The sequence below is a fragment of the Botryllus schlosseri genome, chromosome 5 (assembly GCF_051294905.1).
Source record: "Botryllus schlosseri isolate E-star chromosome 5, Bs_hap1, whole genome shotgun sequence".
In the NCBI taxonomy this organism is placed as follows: Eukaryota; Metazoa; Chordata; class Ascidiacea; order Stolidobranchia; family Styelidae; genus Botryllus; species Botryllus schlosseri.
Genome location: NC_137240.1, coordinates 9,187,528 through 9,204,557, shown reverse-complemented (window position 1 = coordinate 9,204,557; position 17,030 = coordinate 9,187,528). Strand labels below are relative to the sequence as shown.

The 17,030-nt window shown below is 41.6% G+C and overlaps 3 protein-coding genes across 6 annotated transcripts in view; all 3 read right to left on the bottom strand.

Moving 5' to 3' along the window:
• LOC145439680 (calpain-7-like) overlaps nt 1–1,014 on the bottom strand; it is a 32,849-nt gene extending 31,835 nt beyond the window's left edge. For all 3 annotated transcript variants that reach the window (XM_080317221.1, XM_080317224.1, XM_080317220.1), the window contains exons 1-3: nt 889–1,014; nt 267–389; nt 14–163 (exon numbers count right to left, since the gene is read on the bottom strand). In XM_080317221.1, the coding sequence (XP_080173347.1) occupies nt 14–163; nt 267–389; nt 889–990 (375 nt within the window). In that variant the 5' untranslated portion in view covers nt 991–1,014. The remainder of the gene's footprint in view (nt 1–13; nt 164–266; nt 390–888) is intronic.
• Nucleotides 1,015–1,050: 36 nt separating this feature from the next.
• LOC145439686 (uncharacterized) lies at nt 1,051–3,554 on the bottom strand. Its single transcript, XM_080317233.1, has one exon. It carries the CDS (start codon nt 3,285–3,287, stop codon nt 1,536–1,538), a length of 1,752 nt encoding a protein of 583 aa, XP_080173359.1. The 5' UTR covers nt 3,288–3,554; the 3' UTR covers nt 1,051–1,535.
• A 2,852-nt stretch (nt 3,555–6,406) lies between these two features.
• Nucleotides 6,407–17,030, bottom strand: part of LOC145438924 (uncharacterized) — a 32,532-nt gene continuing 21,908 nt past the window's right edge. For both annotated transcript variants that reach the window (XM_080316316.1, XM_080316317.1), the window contains exons 15-30: nt 16,730–16,858; nt 15,962–16,208; nt 15,422–15,515; nt 14,599–14,722; nt 12,458–12,551; nt 12,330–12,391; nt 11,453–11,544; nt 10,580–10,709; nt 10,409–10,481; nt 9,774–9,913; nt 9,590–9,710; nt 8,816–8,908; nt 8,681–8,732; nt 7,525–7,668; nt 7,155–7,254; nt 6,407–6,810 (exon numbers count right to left, since the gene is read on the bottom strand). In XM_080316316.1, coding sequence (XP_080172442.1) covers nt 6,781–6,810; nt 7,155–7,254; nt 7,525–7,668; nt 8,681–8,732; nt 8,816–8,908; nt 9,590–9,710; nt 9,774–9,913; nt 10,409–10,481; nt 10,580–10,709; nt 11,453–11,544; nt 12,330–12,391; nt 12,458–12,551; nt 14,599–14,722; nt 15,422–15,515; nt 15,962–16,208; nt 16,730–16,858 — 1,725 coding nt within the window. In that variant the 3' untranslated portion in view covers nt 6,407–6,780. The remainder of the gene's footprint in view (nt 6,811–7,154; nt 7,255–7,524; nt 7,669–8,680; nt 8,733–8,815; nt 8,909–9,589; nt 9,711–9,773; nt 9,914–10,408; nt 10,482–10,579; nt 10,710–11,452; nt 11,545–12,329; nt 12,392–12,457; nt 12,552–14,598; nt 14,723–15,421; nt 15,516–15,961; nt 16,209–16,729; nt 16,859–17,030) is intronic.

The window sequence follows — 17,030 nt, the reverse complement described above, 5'->3', positions numbered from 1 at the left end:
GAGAAATACTCACCGCTTTGAGGCATAGTTCCGTCGACTGTAAATACAGTTCTAACGCCTCTTCTTCATTTCCGTTTTCATCTTGCTCCAAAGCCTGAAGGAACAAAAACTTGGCTCTCCGCTCATCTTGAGACTTCTTCGAAACGACTGACTTCCTTTCGCTCTGTGTAAGAAGGTCGTATAATCAGTTACACGCAGTCTCAATTGAACAGAGGGATGGAACTCAAAATATTCACTGATCTGTCGCTACCGGTTTTTGATTTTACCTCCTTCTGAGCTTCCAGCCAACGTGCCAGTTCCTCCACCCGTTTCATATACTCATCGGCCTTAGCTGCGCAATCCAATTTCGAGCCGGCAAGTGCTGCATTACGCAGCGCCGCTGCCGCTTCCTGAAAATTTGAGATGTCTTAACCAGTGGCTCCCAACCTATGGGTCGACTGCATTTTCAGGAACTTTCATTTAAAAAATAATTCTAATTGTGAAAAAACGACTGCAAGCCTAGCAGACACAGTGAGCTTACTGCACAGGTTTCAACACAATAAATCAACAGAATAATGCTACAACGTACACAAGTCTACATATAGGCCTGGCCTACGATTGTCAAATTTCCTGTTCATCCAAATTAATGTTTTGTGACTCAAGGACAAACGGATGCAAAGGGAATTTCCGTACTGTGACGTGAAGAAAACTGGTTATGAGGAGTCAGTCATTTTGTCCTAAATTTGCAATGTCCTCTATTATTGTTCACCAATTTTAGCAGCAACTTTCAAATGAGAAATCATCGACTCAATTAGCGTTCACTTGAATACTGGTCGGTGGTTGCATTGACATGGAGTTCATTATTGTGTCATTTGGATATCAACTGCTACTGATATATACTGAACTCACTTTATAGTAAAATATGGCCTCTTTGAATCGCCCATTACAATCCATATCGATAGCAGACTTGGCGAACTTGGATCCATCTTGTTCCAGGACCGAAGGGTCCATGCCCAATCGGCCTGAATTATACTAGCAAATTGCTATTACTAGTGCAATCCACAAATCCTGCTATAAAAAAGCGGAATGATGATTTGGTAGTCACAGAACTTACAGCTATAACCCTATAAAATCATGTATCGCAATCGTACAAACTGTTTTGAGCTGATTTTATTCTTTATAGTATTTTATTCAAAAGGCAGGACACTAAACACAAAATAGCAAAATCAGGGAAAAACGTCAAAGTCAAAGTGACAAGTTAAGATTAGTGCATTTACCATGCAAAACACTAAATGCCGTTAAAATCATCACCGGCACTATCAATTCATGAATCATGATGGCACGTAGGAATATGACTGCATGGCAGTGCGTCTCAAATAGGTTTTATAATAGGATTCAATACTTTGACATGACAATCATGTCCACAAATCCTTCTGCCAATTGCAATCGAGTTGAAGCAGGACCTAGAGCAATCCTTATGATAAAAAACTACAGCTGAAACTGCAGAGTTTACTCAGTGTAAAGCGCAGTGAATTGCAGCTTTTTCGAATATGCGTTCAAGAAGTTTCGCTCTCATCTTGAGAAACATACAGCGACGCATTCCGTCTTTTGAAAGTTTTCTGTACTTTCACATTGCTCGGGCTCTGCTCCGATGTGGTGTCGGAATCTGTATCGCTGAGTCTTTTGCCGCGCAATCCCATCAAGAGAGCGTTCTTATGTTCGAGTCTAGCGGGTGGCTTAATTGGCGTATTCTCAAAATCTATTGGGATCGAAGAGTTGGATTCGGAGTGTGACACAGTATCGATACGAATTGGAGTGGAAGTCGCACCAAACACAGGCGGTGGGAGATTTAATGATAATCTCGTGGGGCCTTTTTTTGCGGCCACACCAGGTGTCATCGCGTCGCTTAGAACAGATACAGACTCGTTTGCTTTGATGTTATCGTTGCCATTTCCGGCTATTTCAGATTCAACACGATTTCCTTCACTTTCTTTCCCATTATCATTATCATCTTCATCGGAATCAAGGTCTATTTCGTCTTCGTTAATAGACGTTGCGCTTATAATAGTGCTCGGAATCTCATCGTCTTCCATAAAGGAGCTGCTATTGAAACTCAGACTCAAGTCACCGCCTTCAGCGGCAATAGCCATCGCGAGAGGGTCGTTGATTTTTAGCTTGTTACAGAACTCGACGGTTTGATGGCTGGTTCTGCACTGGACCGGTTTGTATCGGTTGTGGTTTAGCGGATCATACAACGGCGATATGTCGCACTTGAAGTTGTGAGGAATGCTCAAGTCACCGTTAAATAATTTCATCGCATTTTCGATTTGTTCTGCAGTGGTTTTGTGCTGAGAAAAATCGCTATTGTCCAGTAAATTGGGGAGATTTACGAATCTTCTCGACACAGACAGCAAGTTATCGGTCGCTTGTAAAACAGACAACCACTCGGGGTCATAACGGAGTCCAGAATTGACAGAATTTTGAGGCGGGTCTATTTGGATTACTTGTAGAAAGTCTCTACGCGGAAGGCACTTATCGAGCGCAAGAAAGTCTGTGGTACGGGGTGGGCGTTGACTTGGACTGGCTGCGGGTGGATCATGACACACTTTCGCGGTAAATTTAACATGCAAATGACCAGAAAACCAATGTTTTGGTTTCATGTGTTGTAATAATTCCATTAACGGCGGGCTGCCGAGACGATTTCTTTGAATGTCTGCCTCAAAAAATGGTTTGCGTCGTATCAAGTACGGAATATTTCCGTAATGCACAATTCCATTGGGCCAATCGTGTGACATCATGATGTCGACTGGGTTTTGAAGCAACTTCAATTTGAATACTTCAGAGCTGCGGACGTGGTAAACACTTCTTTTCGTCGAGTTATCGTAAGGGGCTTTTTCAAAATGTCCCTTGTTGTAATCGTGGTATTTGAATATGCCGGATATACCCCCGATTCTGATGCCTTTATAGTTGATGACATTGGCATAACCCATGTAGTAAATATTTGGAGCGACCCACCCTCCGTACGGTAATTCTTGAAGATGATTCGAAGCTTCGTGGTTTCCGCCAATGAAAATTGTGAGGTATGGAGCTTTTTTGGTTCCGTTGTAGTACTGCCAGAAACTTTCCATTGATTTGTATTTGTCAGGCACTGCCATACTGCTCAAGTCTGCTTCGTCGCGCACTGCTTGAAAATCTCCGCAACACAGCAGAAGGTCAATTTTGATATTGTCACGCTTCTCCATGTTTTGCAGGGTTTCATATATCCTGTCCAACGCTCCATGGCAGCAGCCTTCTACAGCAATATGCATATTCGCGAATTTTTTTACGATAATATGACGATAATTGATAATCCTGTATTGGCTGTATATCGCACCGTACCGTATGGGCGTATAGTATATAGTGGTATATAGCTAAGGAATAAATTGAAACGAATACCGGTAAACAATAATATCACTGAAAGGACGCCACTTCATTTCCTGCTAAACGCATATCACATATCTACTTGAATAGGTTGGAACTGCAGAAGGTCCGAAGGAAAACCCAGAAAAACAAACAATTAGCTTGTCCAACTCACACAACGAAACTAACAAAAATAGACGCATATGAGTTGGAGGTGTTATTAAATGCCTACTAGTCGTCGACAGTAAAACTGATGTATCATCTGTTGTCGGGTTTCTACTTTCTAGTTCTACAATAATATGTATGAGTAAATGTGAAAATATAGGATAGAATCGTCTAAACCTGTGAATGACTGTTTCATTTTGTCACTTTGGCACGACTACACATTCTCGATGTACTAATTATGGACCGAAGTTGGCAAAAAATGTAACTTCACAAAAGCTTATAAATAGATACGAAATTTCTCGAATTTTTGATATTATCATTATTATCGTGGCAAAATGCTAGGTTAAGGACTCCATGAGCAATGCGCCAACGATGGTCATGGTCTCTCATTGCTTGCTGGATCGAGGCACCGCACTGTTACGGCTATTAAAACTCTTACGAGCCGGCGATTTCGAACATTATCATCTACGTTGAGGCTTATTCCATATGCAGCAAGTATCAGTAATGAATGTGTGTCTAGAATATGGATCTCGCAACTTCTGGAACCGTTAGTAGAAAATTCTCAAACGTCGATAACTTCCATTTACTATTACCCCCATATTCATTAGCCTATTAGATACATTCTTTCAGAAGCAATTGACCTCGCGACCCAATGGATTACGTAGACTGGGCTACATTGCAATAAAAGTAGTCGTGAAAAGTAGCTAACTCATTCCTGTATAATTTCAAAACATCTACAATTCCAAATCATCTTCAAAAAGAAAAATGCAGATGCGTCTGACAATCAGCCTATGCAGACGACGTAACTAGTACGACTAGTACATTTCGAACTTATATCGAATGATTGAGGCCGTCGTTGATGTCACTCTTATAGGGAATCGCCAGACAATCATATTAATTGGGAAGCTGCATTACATCAGTTATTCTGTCCTTGATATGGGCTTTCCTTTATCACTCTGGCACTTACAATCACGATCGCTGGGCTGGAGTTTTCTCGCCCTTTGTCCTATCTTCGCGCTTTCACATCTTCAGACCAAGATTATTGATAAAGTATGTCGCATATACTCGCTAGTCCACTCTCATAATCCTTTTATCACAAGTGTTATCAAAATGGAATAGGTAGAAGATATAATTGGTTAAGGATGTCGTATGTCACACATTCACACAATACAATGCCTTTATCGCAAGTGCGATAAAAATAGGGCTCATAAAGTCTGTCATTGTTTGCTGACGTGTTTTGCTTGTTAATTTCATCGTACAGACAATGGAGTTAGCTGGCTATCAAATATTCCCAGACAGTCTGAAAATTAATCTGATAGTGGAGTCTGAGAGTCGACTATATTACAGACTTCGAGTTCAAGTGGGCATTGGGCAACCATCAACTGATCTTTTGTGAAGATGCCGACGATCGCCACATCGCGGTGCCGTTTACAACCACATACCTCGAGCAGCTGAGACCCTCTCGGTTAAGGACGAAGTTGCGAAAACATCTCCAGTCAAAGACACTAGTGCGAGCAACCATCCAATGCGACCGATCGAACCAAGCTTTTAACAAGTGCGTGATTCGAAACATCGCTGTAAGAATTATAAAATTAATACACAGGGCGGTTGTTGTATATGATATGGTATTTCGACTACATTGGTCATATAGGATAGGGTTACCACTTACCATACGTCCTCCTTTTTCAGGTTGATGAAAATTTCCTCTGAGGACGCCTAAATGTCCTCCATTACAGCTTTTACTTCTAAGACAATGGAAAGATTCGAGTGAAAATGGGCATAGGCCTAACTGACGCTGAATAGGCAATTCGTGGTTCGATCGAAAGTGACGACCTTTTTTTTTAGTCAACCCACCAAATTATACAGCAAAAATAGCGAAATCGGCTGTTTTCAGTTTTGATCAACTAACTTTTCGGATTTGGTAAATTAAGTGCCCTCCTTTCCCGATTCCAAAATATGGTAACCCTAATATAACACCAGGCCGATATTCATCTTTATTATGACTCCTTATTTTTTTGTCGTTTGCTTTTTTCTATACTATCGTAATTCACTTTTCATTCAGTGTGCATGCCTCCTCTTTACGTCGCATAGATCAAGATGGGTGTCTGATTCCATAGACTACTCCAAGTCGCTTTTCGACACCTTCCTATCTTTTAATTGTATCGCATTTTTGTGGTGTAGCCTATTGAACTGATAAAAATTGCTAAAAAACCAATGATATTTACCGACTTGTAGGCTTTTTTAAAACACCTCTTGCCCTTACGCAGATCACGTGGCGAGGAGGAGCCTAGATAAACCTCCAACACCCATCAATGTTGAAGCTGTGGAACGTACCAGCACGCTATCTCGCCACACACAGGGCGGTATATCATATAGCGTTCCTCTTCCTCTGGTTTTCAGTTGCTTTCAAGGGAGCAGCGCCAACCATGTCATCGAAGTGTTTTGTGGTAACAATATAGGTAGTTGTAGTTAAGAGTCTTCGTTTAAATTGAGCGTTAGTGGGACGCTTCGAGGAGACAAGATTAAGAAATGCTACCCTATAATATTCCCGAATAATCAGGACAAATATACATACTAATAAGTAGTATGTAAAAATCTACCGATGCAGTGACAGTGATATCAAGATACGAAAATCGTTCATGAACAAATTTTCGAAATCACTGGCGCACCCTCCTGCGCCTCGGCGCTGACACACTGGACGGCTAGGCTTTAATGTATGTTATACTGGCCTCTGATCTATTTCTCATTTTGCCGAAATGCATTTTTGCTATGGATGTTATTAATTTGCACCTTGCACGGCTGAAAAATATAGATTCTTTATCTACAAGACTCCTGCCCGCTAAACTCATCCCTCCACAACGCATTTTGGTCTATGATTTTACTGCGCAGCAGGCAAGACTCAGCAGCACCGCCGAGAAATCGTACAGTCAGGTCCGGAAAATAGTTCGCAAATACAAATACAATACAAAATATGAGCAAGCACTTGGGGCGTGGTAATAGGAGTGTAAGTGAAAGAAAAGGAAAAAAATCACGCGTGGCAACAAGGGCGTAGAAAAAGCGGGAAAAAATCACAAAGAATTCCACGGGGTTTAGTAGATCGAACTGTATCAAGACCAGCGGCTGATGTCTTTGTCTCATTTGGCTTTCTGAACGCTTACAGCAGAGCGGCTCCGGTATCGAATTCTGTGTGTGATGTGTTTCAGAGTGGGCGACTAAGTGATAGTCGCGTGCTCTGATTCATTTCTTCGAATTCATCAGTCGAGATTTCTGCAATGTAAATAGTACCTTGGTCACGAGTCGCGCCAATTGCGAGAGATAAGCAAGCATAAGGCGGTCACGACTGAAAATGAAGGTCAGAGGTCGTCAAAGTGAAATGCATGTCAGAACTACTTCCAAGTAAAATAGAAAGTCTGACAAGTCCTCAAGTAGTTTCAAAACATAGACTTGGTGGAGAGGCAGCATACTTTTAGGAATTAATCAGACCACTTTTCGAATTCGAAAAATGTGTCTTCACAACTGATGCAAAGCGATATACAACACTGCAAATAGTTGCAATCAGGCAAGATTCCGTAGATATCCTTAAAAATCCTTAAAAACAAAGGTTCACACACCAAACTGTTAGGCCTCCTTCGCACTGTTGTGGTCGTCGTGACAACTGTAGCTCGCTGTCTCTCCCGGATTTCTTCAACCTTTTTCTTCGCGTTTTCAATCCTAATAACAGTGAGACACACGATTAGATGCTTGCTGGAAAAGATACCGCCGAAAGCAGCGTATATCCAAGTCTATGATCATCACTGATCCCTATAAAAATTCGGCTATAAATAGAGACACTACGGCATCACTGGTATTGGTTACATCATAACGTTCACATTATTTCCACAATAAACATCTCATCGCCGCTGTCAAATTTTCATTTTGTCAACATTGATTTACGTCAGAATGCGTGGGCTAAAATTCCCCACCGCAAAGCCGTCTACTCACTCTTCCTTGATGTATCGTTTCAGCTCCACTTTCCAAATGGTGCGAAAGTCCATGCAGAAAGGCTGCCACAGGCCGAAGAAGTCATTAGGCTCGATGGGCTTCGACTTGGCTTTCATGCAATAAAAATCGACTACTTCCTGGAACCTGAAATGAGTGTTTGCTCATGTCGAGATCACAGCTAGTTCGACTGCATGCATGGCAAAAGTCAGAGCAAGGCAATATCACGAGAGCTAGTACTCCGAAGAAAGTCGAGTATTAATTGCAAGGACTCGAGTTGAGTAGTGAGAATCTATTTTTTGTCAAGTATCTAAAATATACATCTTCACAGTAAAAGTAATATTTTATGACCAAGAAATATAGCTTCGATACTGAATTCACACTGATAGAGCCTGGAAACCTCTGTTGGCCGTAACTCGGCGTCGAAATACGTGATGCAAAAGGTTACGAATATTCACGGTACGACATTTCTGCCAAGCAATGCACATTTTAATAATGTATTCATAGTGTAAACATATTAAAACACAAAGAAATGACAGAACCTCACAATGGCCACGAAGCGTTACGAAATAGTCTTGGTCCAGAAATACACACAAAATTATTTGGGATGACGTGTAACTGACATTGCCTTTCCTTGTAGCCGCAAAAAAAGTTACATATTTGTACTTTCCAAACCATTATTACTGTTATATTATCATGAAAGACGGTACTCGTATGTCGCATACTCTGCCAGGGTTGCAGGGTTTCCTAAGAGAAAAACTTTGGTCGAAACTATATCTCGAATCACTGATCGACTGTGGCGACCCCTAAATAGGGAAAGACAACGAGAAAGAAGTCTAACGCAGTGGTCCGCGAGGAGTTTGTTACTGGTTCGCGACAAGTTCATATGTACTTTTGCATAGTGATCAGCTGATGAACATCGAAAAAAGAGTTACCTTCTTATTCGAAACATGTGTGTCACTGCCTTACTGGGCACACTTTAGTGCCCTCTAGTGTACGGGATACGATATATTTTAGATGTTGAACATTTGTATTTTATACAGAACTAATTCAGTTTGAAACCAGTCCGCAGAGCAAAAAACGTTGCCGGAAAATATACTGCAGTGCAACGTTTTATTAACAATGTCGTAGAAAATGTTGATGTGGATGCATAACTCACCTTGCTTGAGTTTCCTCAAGATTCGACTGCGTCTTCTCTAAACTTGCATAGGCTGAAATCGAAAAAGATTCGGTTAGCAGAAAGAACTCCAACAATGCGCAACAAATTCGAACAGAACAATCGCCACACACCCACCATTTTGTATAAACATTTCCATAATATCTTTGAACGGTTGTATATATTCTTTTTTAGACTTCTTCAAAACGTTAGCGACTCGTTTGTCGCAATCTGGAAGAGACGATACGCGGTAAATAAAATGTTTGAGAATTAGGTACCAGTGAAGGTCAGGCAAATTCGGGTTTCGGCACGATACTCATAAATAACGTTTCACCGCAGTTGACAGGCTGTTGACAGTCGTCGAATAATTGTAATTGCATGCTAGCAAGCAGCAGCAAGGTCGCAGCTCTTTCAGAAGAAACCGAACAATCACAATCAAGTTGGTTGTCAACTGGACTTCGCCACGCAGAAACTTCGATAGAACCATGTTCGTCCATGCAAAACTAGTTGCTGATGATTGCGCCTGACGAGTGTCAGCCGAAAATATATGGGTTCATTTCAATATGAATATGCTATTCAAAACCAGTGTTATACCAAAAATGCAGCACCAATTTCTCGTTGAAATGAAGTTTCCAATACTTGCTTTTGACTTGAAAGCATTAGTTGCGATAACAATTTGGGTGTATTCCACTTCTTGAATATTCAGTGGTCAGAAAATTTTTAGAATTTTTAGCGGTCTCAAAACCCAAAAGCTCGAGAAACCCCGCTCTATTGCATATTGCAATCCGATTATGAACTTAAACTCTAGCCAAGCCCTTTCCAACTATAAAACTACTTAACTACAAAATAAGGTTGCATACCAACGATGAGCTTCTATAGAGCCTAAAAACGACACGAAAAACAACATTGCACCTTTTAAATCCCTCGTGACGTGTCTCAAATTTTTCGTGATATCCGCAAAGTTGACTTGAGACGCCAGCGTCACGCTTTGAAACGTCGGCACCGGGCACACCCGGTTTTCGTACTTTATGTCCTGAATCGCGCCGAGGTCGTTACACAACAACAAAAACCAAAACGTCAAGACGGCGCACAATACCTGATCGTAAGTGCGCATGTAGACGAGAGCCACATAGTTCAACAGACTGAAGCTGGCGTTATCTTTTTGACCTTTCACATCTTTCAACTTCGATAAGATTTCTAGTTGAAATCCGTCCGCCTGTCCGCGTGTTCTGTTGCCTGGAAAATGACGCGGACCAAGTCAGACTGCAGAAGAGCCCAGATCTACTTTCACCTAATAAATTTCGCAACAGCACCATTGACCAGAGGAAGTCAGTGACACTGTAATGAAGTGATTTTTAGTCAAACATTCCTTTTTACACTTCAAATTGATAATGTAGAAAGCAATTCCGGGATGTGTTTGCATTACTTTTATAAGTGAAATTGTTGTTAACAACCTGTCGAAATAGCCCCTGTACCGTGGTAACTGGATATGTTTCAACAAATTACAGGCAGTTGTAGTGTCTTTAGTAAATTTTCTTTAGTCACCAAGATGCGCCCTGCAATTTTAAATGTAGTCGCCTACGGCTAACTGCAAAACTATACGGTCCCTCAATCAAATGTACTTTCTAAAACTTAATTTACTACTTTCAATTGCAGTTTTGACGTGACTTGGCAATGGTTACTTCTACCCGTCATTAAGTAGAGATCTATGGCGTTACCACCAACAATTACCTCCGTTTAAATAATTTCCTATGCTCAAGATGAGTCCCAGCACTCGCAGAACAGTATTTTCGTCTTGTAGCTCCTGCGTAAAACAAAGCATCTGCATCACGCTTCATGCCGCGTAAGAGAAAACAGACTGGGCATTCGCAACGACGCGACTATACTATACAGTTTGCCGACCTGCAAGGCGTCGGTCATATGTTGAAGCTCGCCCTGTATGGATCCGATGTCTTCGCGGAACGTCGTCCTACAATTGATGCACATGATACGGTCTTCAAAGTGATCGATTTCCGATATGTCGTGCAAGAATCTGAAGGCAAAATCGTTTCGGTGATATCTGTACAACGCTGTATCCACAAGGCGAAAGCAGACGCTTTATTGTCCACAAGGCGAAAGGACGAGCTTATTTATATTTGTCACGGAATGACACATAACACCGATTGTCATCTTAAATCTTCAGCGATTGCTTGAGATATCATGCAGTTCTGTAATCTAATGCAGAACGCCGCCTTTATAAGTCACAGACCTAATGGACGCACGAGACAATAACATATTTTCCTGAAAAAGCCCTCACACTCGGAAGAATATGTAGTTCTTCCTGAGGCATTGTAAAGAGAGGAAGTCAAAGTAGTTCTAGTAGGTCCTCGAATGGAAGTATTCTACTCAAGTCCAGGAAGAAGTGCAAGTCCAAGTAAGTAAAAATCAAGTATTCTAGGCCTGGATTAGCCTTGAAAAAACGGGAAGTGTCAAGTAGAATTGGAAGCTGTTTAAAATAATAACAGCTCAAATAGTCCATGTAGGCAAAACCTCAGAAAAAGTATAAGTACTTTGTTACTGATCCCCTCTGAAAAGTACAAACCCAGTGTACTCAGGTACTCGAGTAGATTGTGTCCACTAATGCTGCTCAAGTAAGGCAGAATAGTAACTCTCAAAATACCGTAACATCCACCGTTTCACATTGACCACCAGTGACCTAGCTGAGATCGCTCCAAAACTAACACGAGTCTCGACGCTGATATAAAATACCGCGCGGACCAAACAACGTAGACTCACTTTTCCGGTTTGTCAAGAGGCTGCTTCTCTTTCGCTTTTTCCTGCCGGTCCAAATGCGCTTTGATGGACTGCAGTTCCTCTTTCGACCCCCTCTGGAACCAAAGTTTTGTGAGTCATAAGCGGTCAATATAATTATCCCGCACAGTAAGCAATGCGCAGGAGCACTCGCACGCTATTAGCGTCTTATGTTAAACGGAGAGTACGTTAACAAAATATGAGTCACGATCTTTAAAAGGTTGCGACTATTTGACAGATAATGTGGACTAGACAAAAAAGACCCACTCTCTGTTCTAGCTAATATGCATTGTATCAACGCCTGTTACTGGTATTCAATTTAATGTGAAAAAAAGTGTGTCGCAGGATAGAGAAAGGCCTGTCAGTTAATTTCTTGCAATAACAGTACGGGGAAAGGGTTAGAACAGGGTTTCTTAAAACTATTTTAGCGTGGAACCCTAATTTTTAGGGTGGCTGTACGATGTACAGACTTCCTAAAATTTATTGTACTTAAACAAAATTCGAAATCAAAATTTGGGAAGTTGAAGACTACAAAAGGGTCATCACTTTCGCCCAGCCCATTCACACATGGACCAGTAAGTTGTAGAGATGCCCGGTGACTAAAAAAAGGTCAACAAAGTCTACCTGTCACGGTGAACTAAAGAATACGTTTCCTTGCAGTTTATTTATAGTTTTTGATCATCATTGGCCTTTCACGGACCACATAAAATTAGTTCACAGATCCGTTTTAAGAACCCCTGGGTTATAACCTTTTTCTGTCAGAGGTTTAAAGTGATATACCCGACTGTACTGGCTGGTCACTACGAAGAAAGCAAGCAAAACGCCGATTTCGTTACATGAAATTCGTGAAAATCGTACTCACCAGACTGTAAATGGCCTTCATACTTTCCTCGTCGACGAACGAAGTGTCCAAATTCAGAATCGCTGAAATCACAACGACTGTTAACGGCTGCGTTCCACCAAACGATTAGAAACACATATACGAAATACCTTTTCTCAAATCGTCCATTTCGACGTGCAGGCTTGATATGAAGATCCCGACCGCTTGCGAGCGTTTGTTGTCCAGCACCTTGGCTGGAGCGATCTGCGGCCAGATTACGACGTTAATTTTACGCATTCAAACTTATTGCAACTGAATTACTACGTCGGTCCTGGAACGGAAAATATCTTCGGACTTGAAGCAACGATACAGGAAGCAACGATACAGTATTAACGAAAGCAAGGCGGTTGGGTCGATTCACTTTACCACAGACTCCAGCTATGGCTGCGGAAATTTTCAATATCCTGACTCCTACTCTTAAACCTTTAAAGACACCAACTCCAGCTCTGGTGTCCAATATTTTATTTTCAGAACTCCAACCCTAATATTAATGTAAATCTACCAGGTAGTAGTGACATTGGAAAACACTTGGTCTGATTTTGAGTTAGTCGTAATCAGGGTGAGATCATTTAAATCAGAGGTCTCAAACTCAAATGTGCTCGCGGGCCAGTTTTCCAGTTTTGACGCCGCCGCGGGCAGCAGCATTTAAAGGGATAGTCTATGTCGTTCCAAGTAGGTCTTATTTGGCGGGAATTAATTGTTCTATTGAAAATGAGTCGATCCAAAAGACTGACAGTATCGTCGAATGTGATTTACTCTTGTATATATTCAGGCGTGGTATGAAAAGAAGCATCACATTTATAACTATTTGAATAGACTTGTTGTTGTAGTTGATATATATTAATTATTATAGCCACAATATGTGCGGACAAATGTATGATGCCATCATAAAAGCTATCGGGTTATAATTTTGCAGCAACTATAAATATTTTGAATTTAACAGATTGATAATAGAGACTGATTTGATATCAAAACATTTTTTAGGTTGGGCATTGTAATTCCAATCCAAGATTCCGGTATACTTCTGATAAGTAGGCTAATAATCTCATGGCCAAATATCTTCAAATATAGGAGCAGAAACAAATATAAATATAATATAAATATATTTATGAATGTGTCCTAGTGATTGAAATGTCGGGACGCCGAACGGGTCATTGTTGTTACATCGTTGAAGCGTACAACTACGGTACTCGGTACTTGTAAGTGCCCTTAATAACATGGTTTAGCGACCAAAGATGTAACCGACAGATTGCCAATGGTTACCAAAACTACTTGCTTAGTTCGCGAAATACCAAGCTGCGACCTTCTGATCTATTACTATTCCCCTAATATGCGATTAGTTTGTTGCGTCCGTGGTTCTAACAAATTCACGGCATTCCGAGTCACTCCGAGTCCACTCGAGTCATTTTCATTTTGCCATCGAGTTAGCCCGAGTCTGAGTAATTCTAAGAAAGGTCGCGTCCAAGTCCAACTCACAAATTTCAGTCACGAATCGTCTAAGGGTCAGGTTTTATCATCATGAACTGGAAATGTGGCGAAATAGTGAATCTTCCACTGCATGGTAGCGTTTGCAATTGATGTGATAGTGACGTTTGATGAATAGTTTCAGTCTTTCGGGGCAATTTAAGAGGGAATTTTGACTTTATAACCTGAAAAGATATATGTGACACTTAGGCCTATACATTGTCAAAGTATTAAAAATCTAAAATGTCATCGCGGGCCGCACAAAATGCTCTGGCGGGCCGCGTGTTTGAGACCTCTGATTTAAATAAACTCCGACTCCCCGACAAGATAGCACAACGGTGGAGTGTGCGGCTTCTTGATCGTTTAGTCATGGGCTCAGTCTTGGGTCAAAATCGCTAAAACTGGTATTTGTCGCTTCCCTGCTTGGCGTTAAGCATTTCCGGGATAGCATGGAGAGGAGACGCAAGACTTAGGAAGCCATACATGGCTGTTTCTGTACCTTCCATTCCCAGCGACATATGCACATCATACACTCGTGGTATGTATAATTGCAGGTGCATAGGCCGTGTGTATGTATATCACGAGTCGGTGCATATGCGCAAAACATCAAGGACTAAAATGTATAATGCCGGACTTCAAATGGTGTTACAAAATTTCTGTGATCCAACTCTTTCAAGAGAAATGAAACTCAAACTCTTGACTTTACAGCCCTGATCGAAATGGCACTTTCGCAGCCTTGATAAATCCCTATGCATGCCAGCCTAACAGAAAAATCAAAATCGCCCACCTTCTTTTTCTCGGCGATGGTGTCGCTAAGAGCTTTCTTCTTTTTCACGACGGCGGTCTTGCAAAACGTGGATTCCATTTCTTCCTCGTCGATCGACAGGTCTTTGATGCGGACCCAAACCGACCTGTTGTAGTTTAAGCAACAAGTTAAGTCCGGTGGGGAGATCAGTAGCGAATGAGATATCATTTTGGAGCCAAATTAAAATTAAAATCAGCCTTGGACAATATCAGGATTGTCACAACTTTTCATCGACTTGACTCGACTAAGTGAAACCACCCGACACATCCTACATGACTCATTCAAGCCCCGTATATCGGGATTAATAATGGAAAATTAGGCCCAGAAACCGTCCTTTATCCGTCCGAATAAACATGTTTAGAGTGAGTGTATATTGTGAGTTCGAGGCCTTCAATATCACCCCAAGAGTTTCACGGCAGTGAGTCGAGGCTGCCTTGAACTCGATAATGAACAGTGAACGCAATGACCTGGACTCCGACTCAAGTCTTAACACTATGACTCGAAATCGACCCGTTGCTCCGACTTGGACTTGACTCGGGAGTGAATTGAAGATGACTCAAGTCAAATCTATAAAATTCAAATTGACTTATGACTCAGAACCGTGCCACTTGGCTACAACCCTGGATATTATCTGTTTCTGTATCATCTGTCTCGAGCACACCATATCGAGAGCTGACCCTTTCCTAATTTAGGGTTGATCGAATAACACGAAACGTAAAGAAGAGATTGAACATCCAACTTATCGCGATCACAACTGCAGTGACAAGAGAAAAACAATCTCCCACAAACACACGACCAATCTTACTTATGATTTGAAAACTCTTTTTTCGGTATCTGTATCCTTTTCCAATATAAAGGCTTCATCGGTTTTCGCGGCTCCACGGGAGGCCGTTTCGGGGCTAAAACAAAAACTGGTTTAGTAACAGGCCGATGAAAAACGTTACTCGGAAAATCTTGCTCAATTGAAAGGTTCCGTACATTATTACAATGAATGTTGCGATGAAAGCATCGCCGTTATTTTCAGGATAAAATTATTCGATCGGATAACGCTTAGAATGCCTCATAAGGCCATTTCCGCACCTTCCTTGTCCAGCGGCATATGCAAATCATGCACACGCATACGTGTGTTGTGTATATCATGAGTCGGTAAAAACATAAAGGATAAATATGTGACACATCCTATTTCTATTTGAAACAAAACCGCAAAATAAACCCAGCCAGCGAAACGTCATCAGATCGATAAACAACAAAACACCAAAACCACTAGTTTTTGCCTTGTCTCTAGCAAATGCATAGTCTACAGAACACAGGCGACAACTCTCAAGACACGAAGAAAAACACTCACAATCTCTTTTCGGAAAAAAGGAAGACCCTGGCGGAGGTGGTATTCCCGGCGCGGGTGGGGGCGGCGGGACGCCCGGCGGTGGGGGTGCTACTGGCGCGGGAGGGGGTGGTGGCGGAGGAGGTGGGGGCGGAGGAGGTGGGGGCGGTGGTGCGGCGCCCTCGTTGGTCCGCGCCTCCTCTTCGGTTTTCGGGAGGACTATTTGCGGGGGTGGCGGTCGCGATTCGGCCAGCAGGTCAACTTGAATACCCTGAATAAATGGACAGATTTGAAATGCGCTTTTTCTACTCTAGTACCAGAGTGAGACGCAGAGCGAGTTAGTCACAATGTACTTCTATATATTCCCCGAGTAGATTTTCACAACTTGCATTCCTTACGAGAGTGGTTGCTTGACAGTCTTCAGTTTTTTAAGCAGAACTAGTCCTAGCAGACTTGCTTTTCTACTTAGAAATAGAGCTTCTTGGGGGCACAGAACATTAATAAACATTTGAGCAGTATATTGTATTGCAGTGTTGATATAACAATGTTTTTTTTTCCAATTCTCTACTAGTCCCTGACGGTTACCCCTGACGAGTGTCAGCCGAAAATATTCGAGATCATTGCAATATGAAACAGCTTATGCAGTTAAGAACCAATTCCTACAAGTCTACGAATTCCCATTGTCATAAATCAGCGCCACATTCTACATACCGCCATCCCGTAGTGAAATTACAGATTTCGCGAGCGTCGAGTAACGTGCCAAAACAATATAATTACAGAGGAAATGAATACCTTGGTAAGCCTCAATTGTGCTACGTTTTGTGTTTGGGTCGAAGCGTCCTGCCTTTCAACGTTCACTTTTCCTTCGAGAAAAGCCAATTCTTGACGAAGTGCATTGGCTTCCTGTTGCATCATCTCGACCTGTGAACAAAATTTAAAAATTGGTAAAATTACAATAAATGGGCCCTACTGTATATTAATAGAAATTCATTAAAATCAACCGACTACTATTATTAAATAAAAGCTAATATAACAAATACAGGACTAAATACAGGACTAGAGATGGAATAAGAACATTGCCATCCACACAAGC

Excerpts from the sequence above, each read along its gene's own strand:
- LOC145439686 (XM_080317233.1), bottom strand. The coding sequence starts at position 3,287 with ATGCATATTGCTGTAGAAGGCTGCTGCCATGGAGCGTTGGACAGGATA.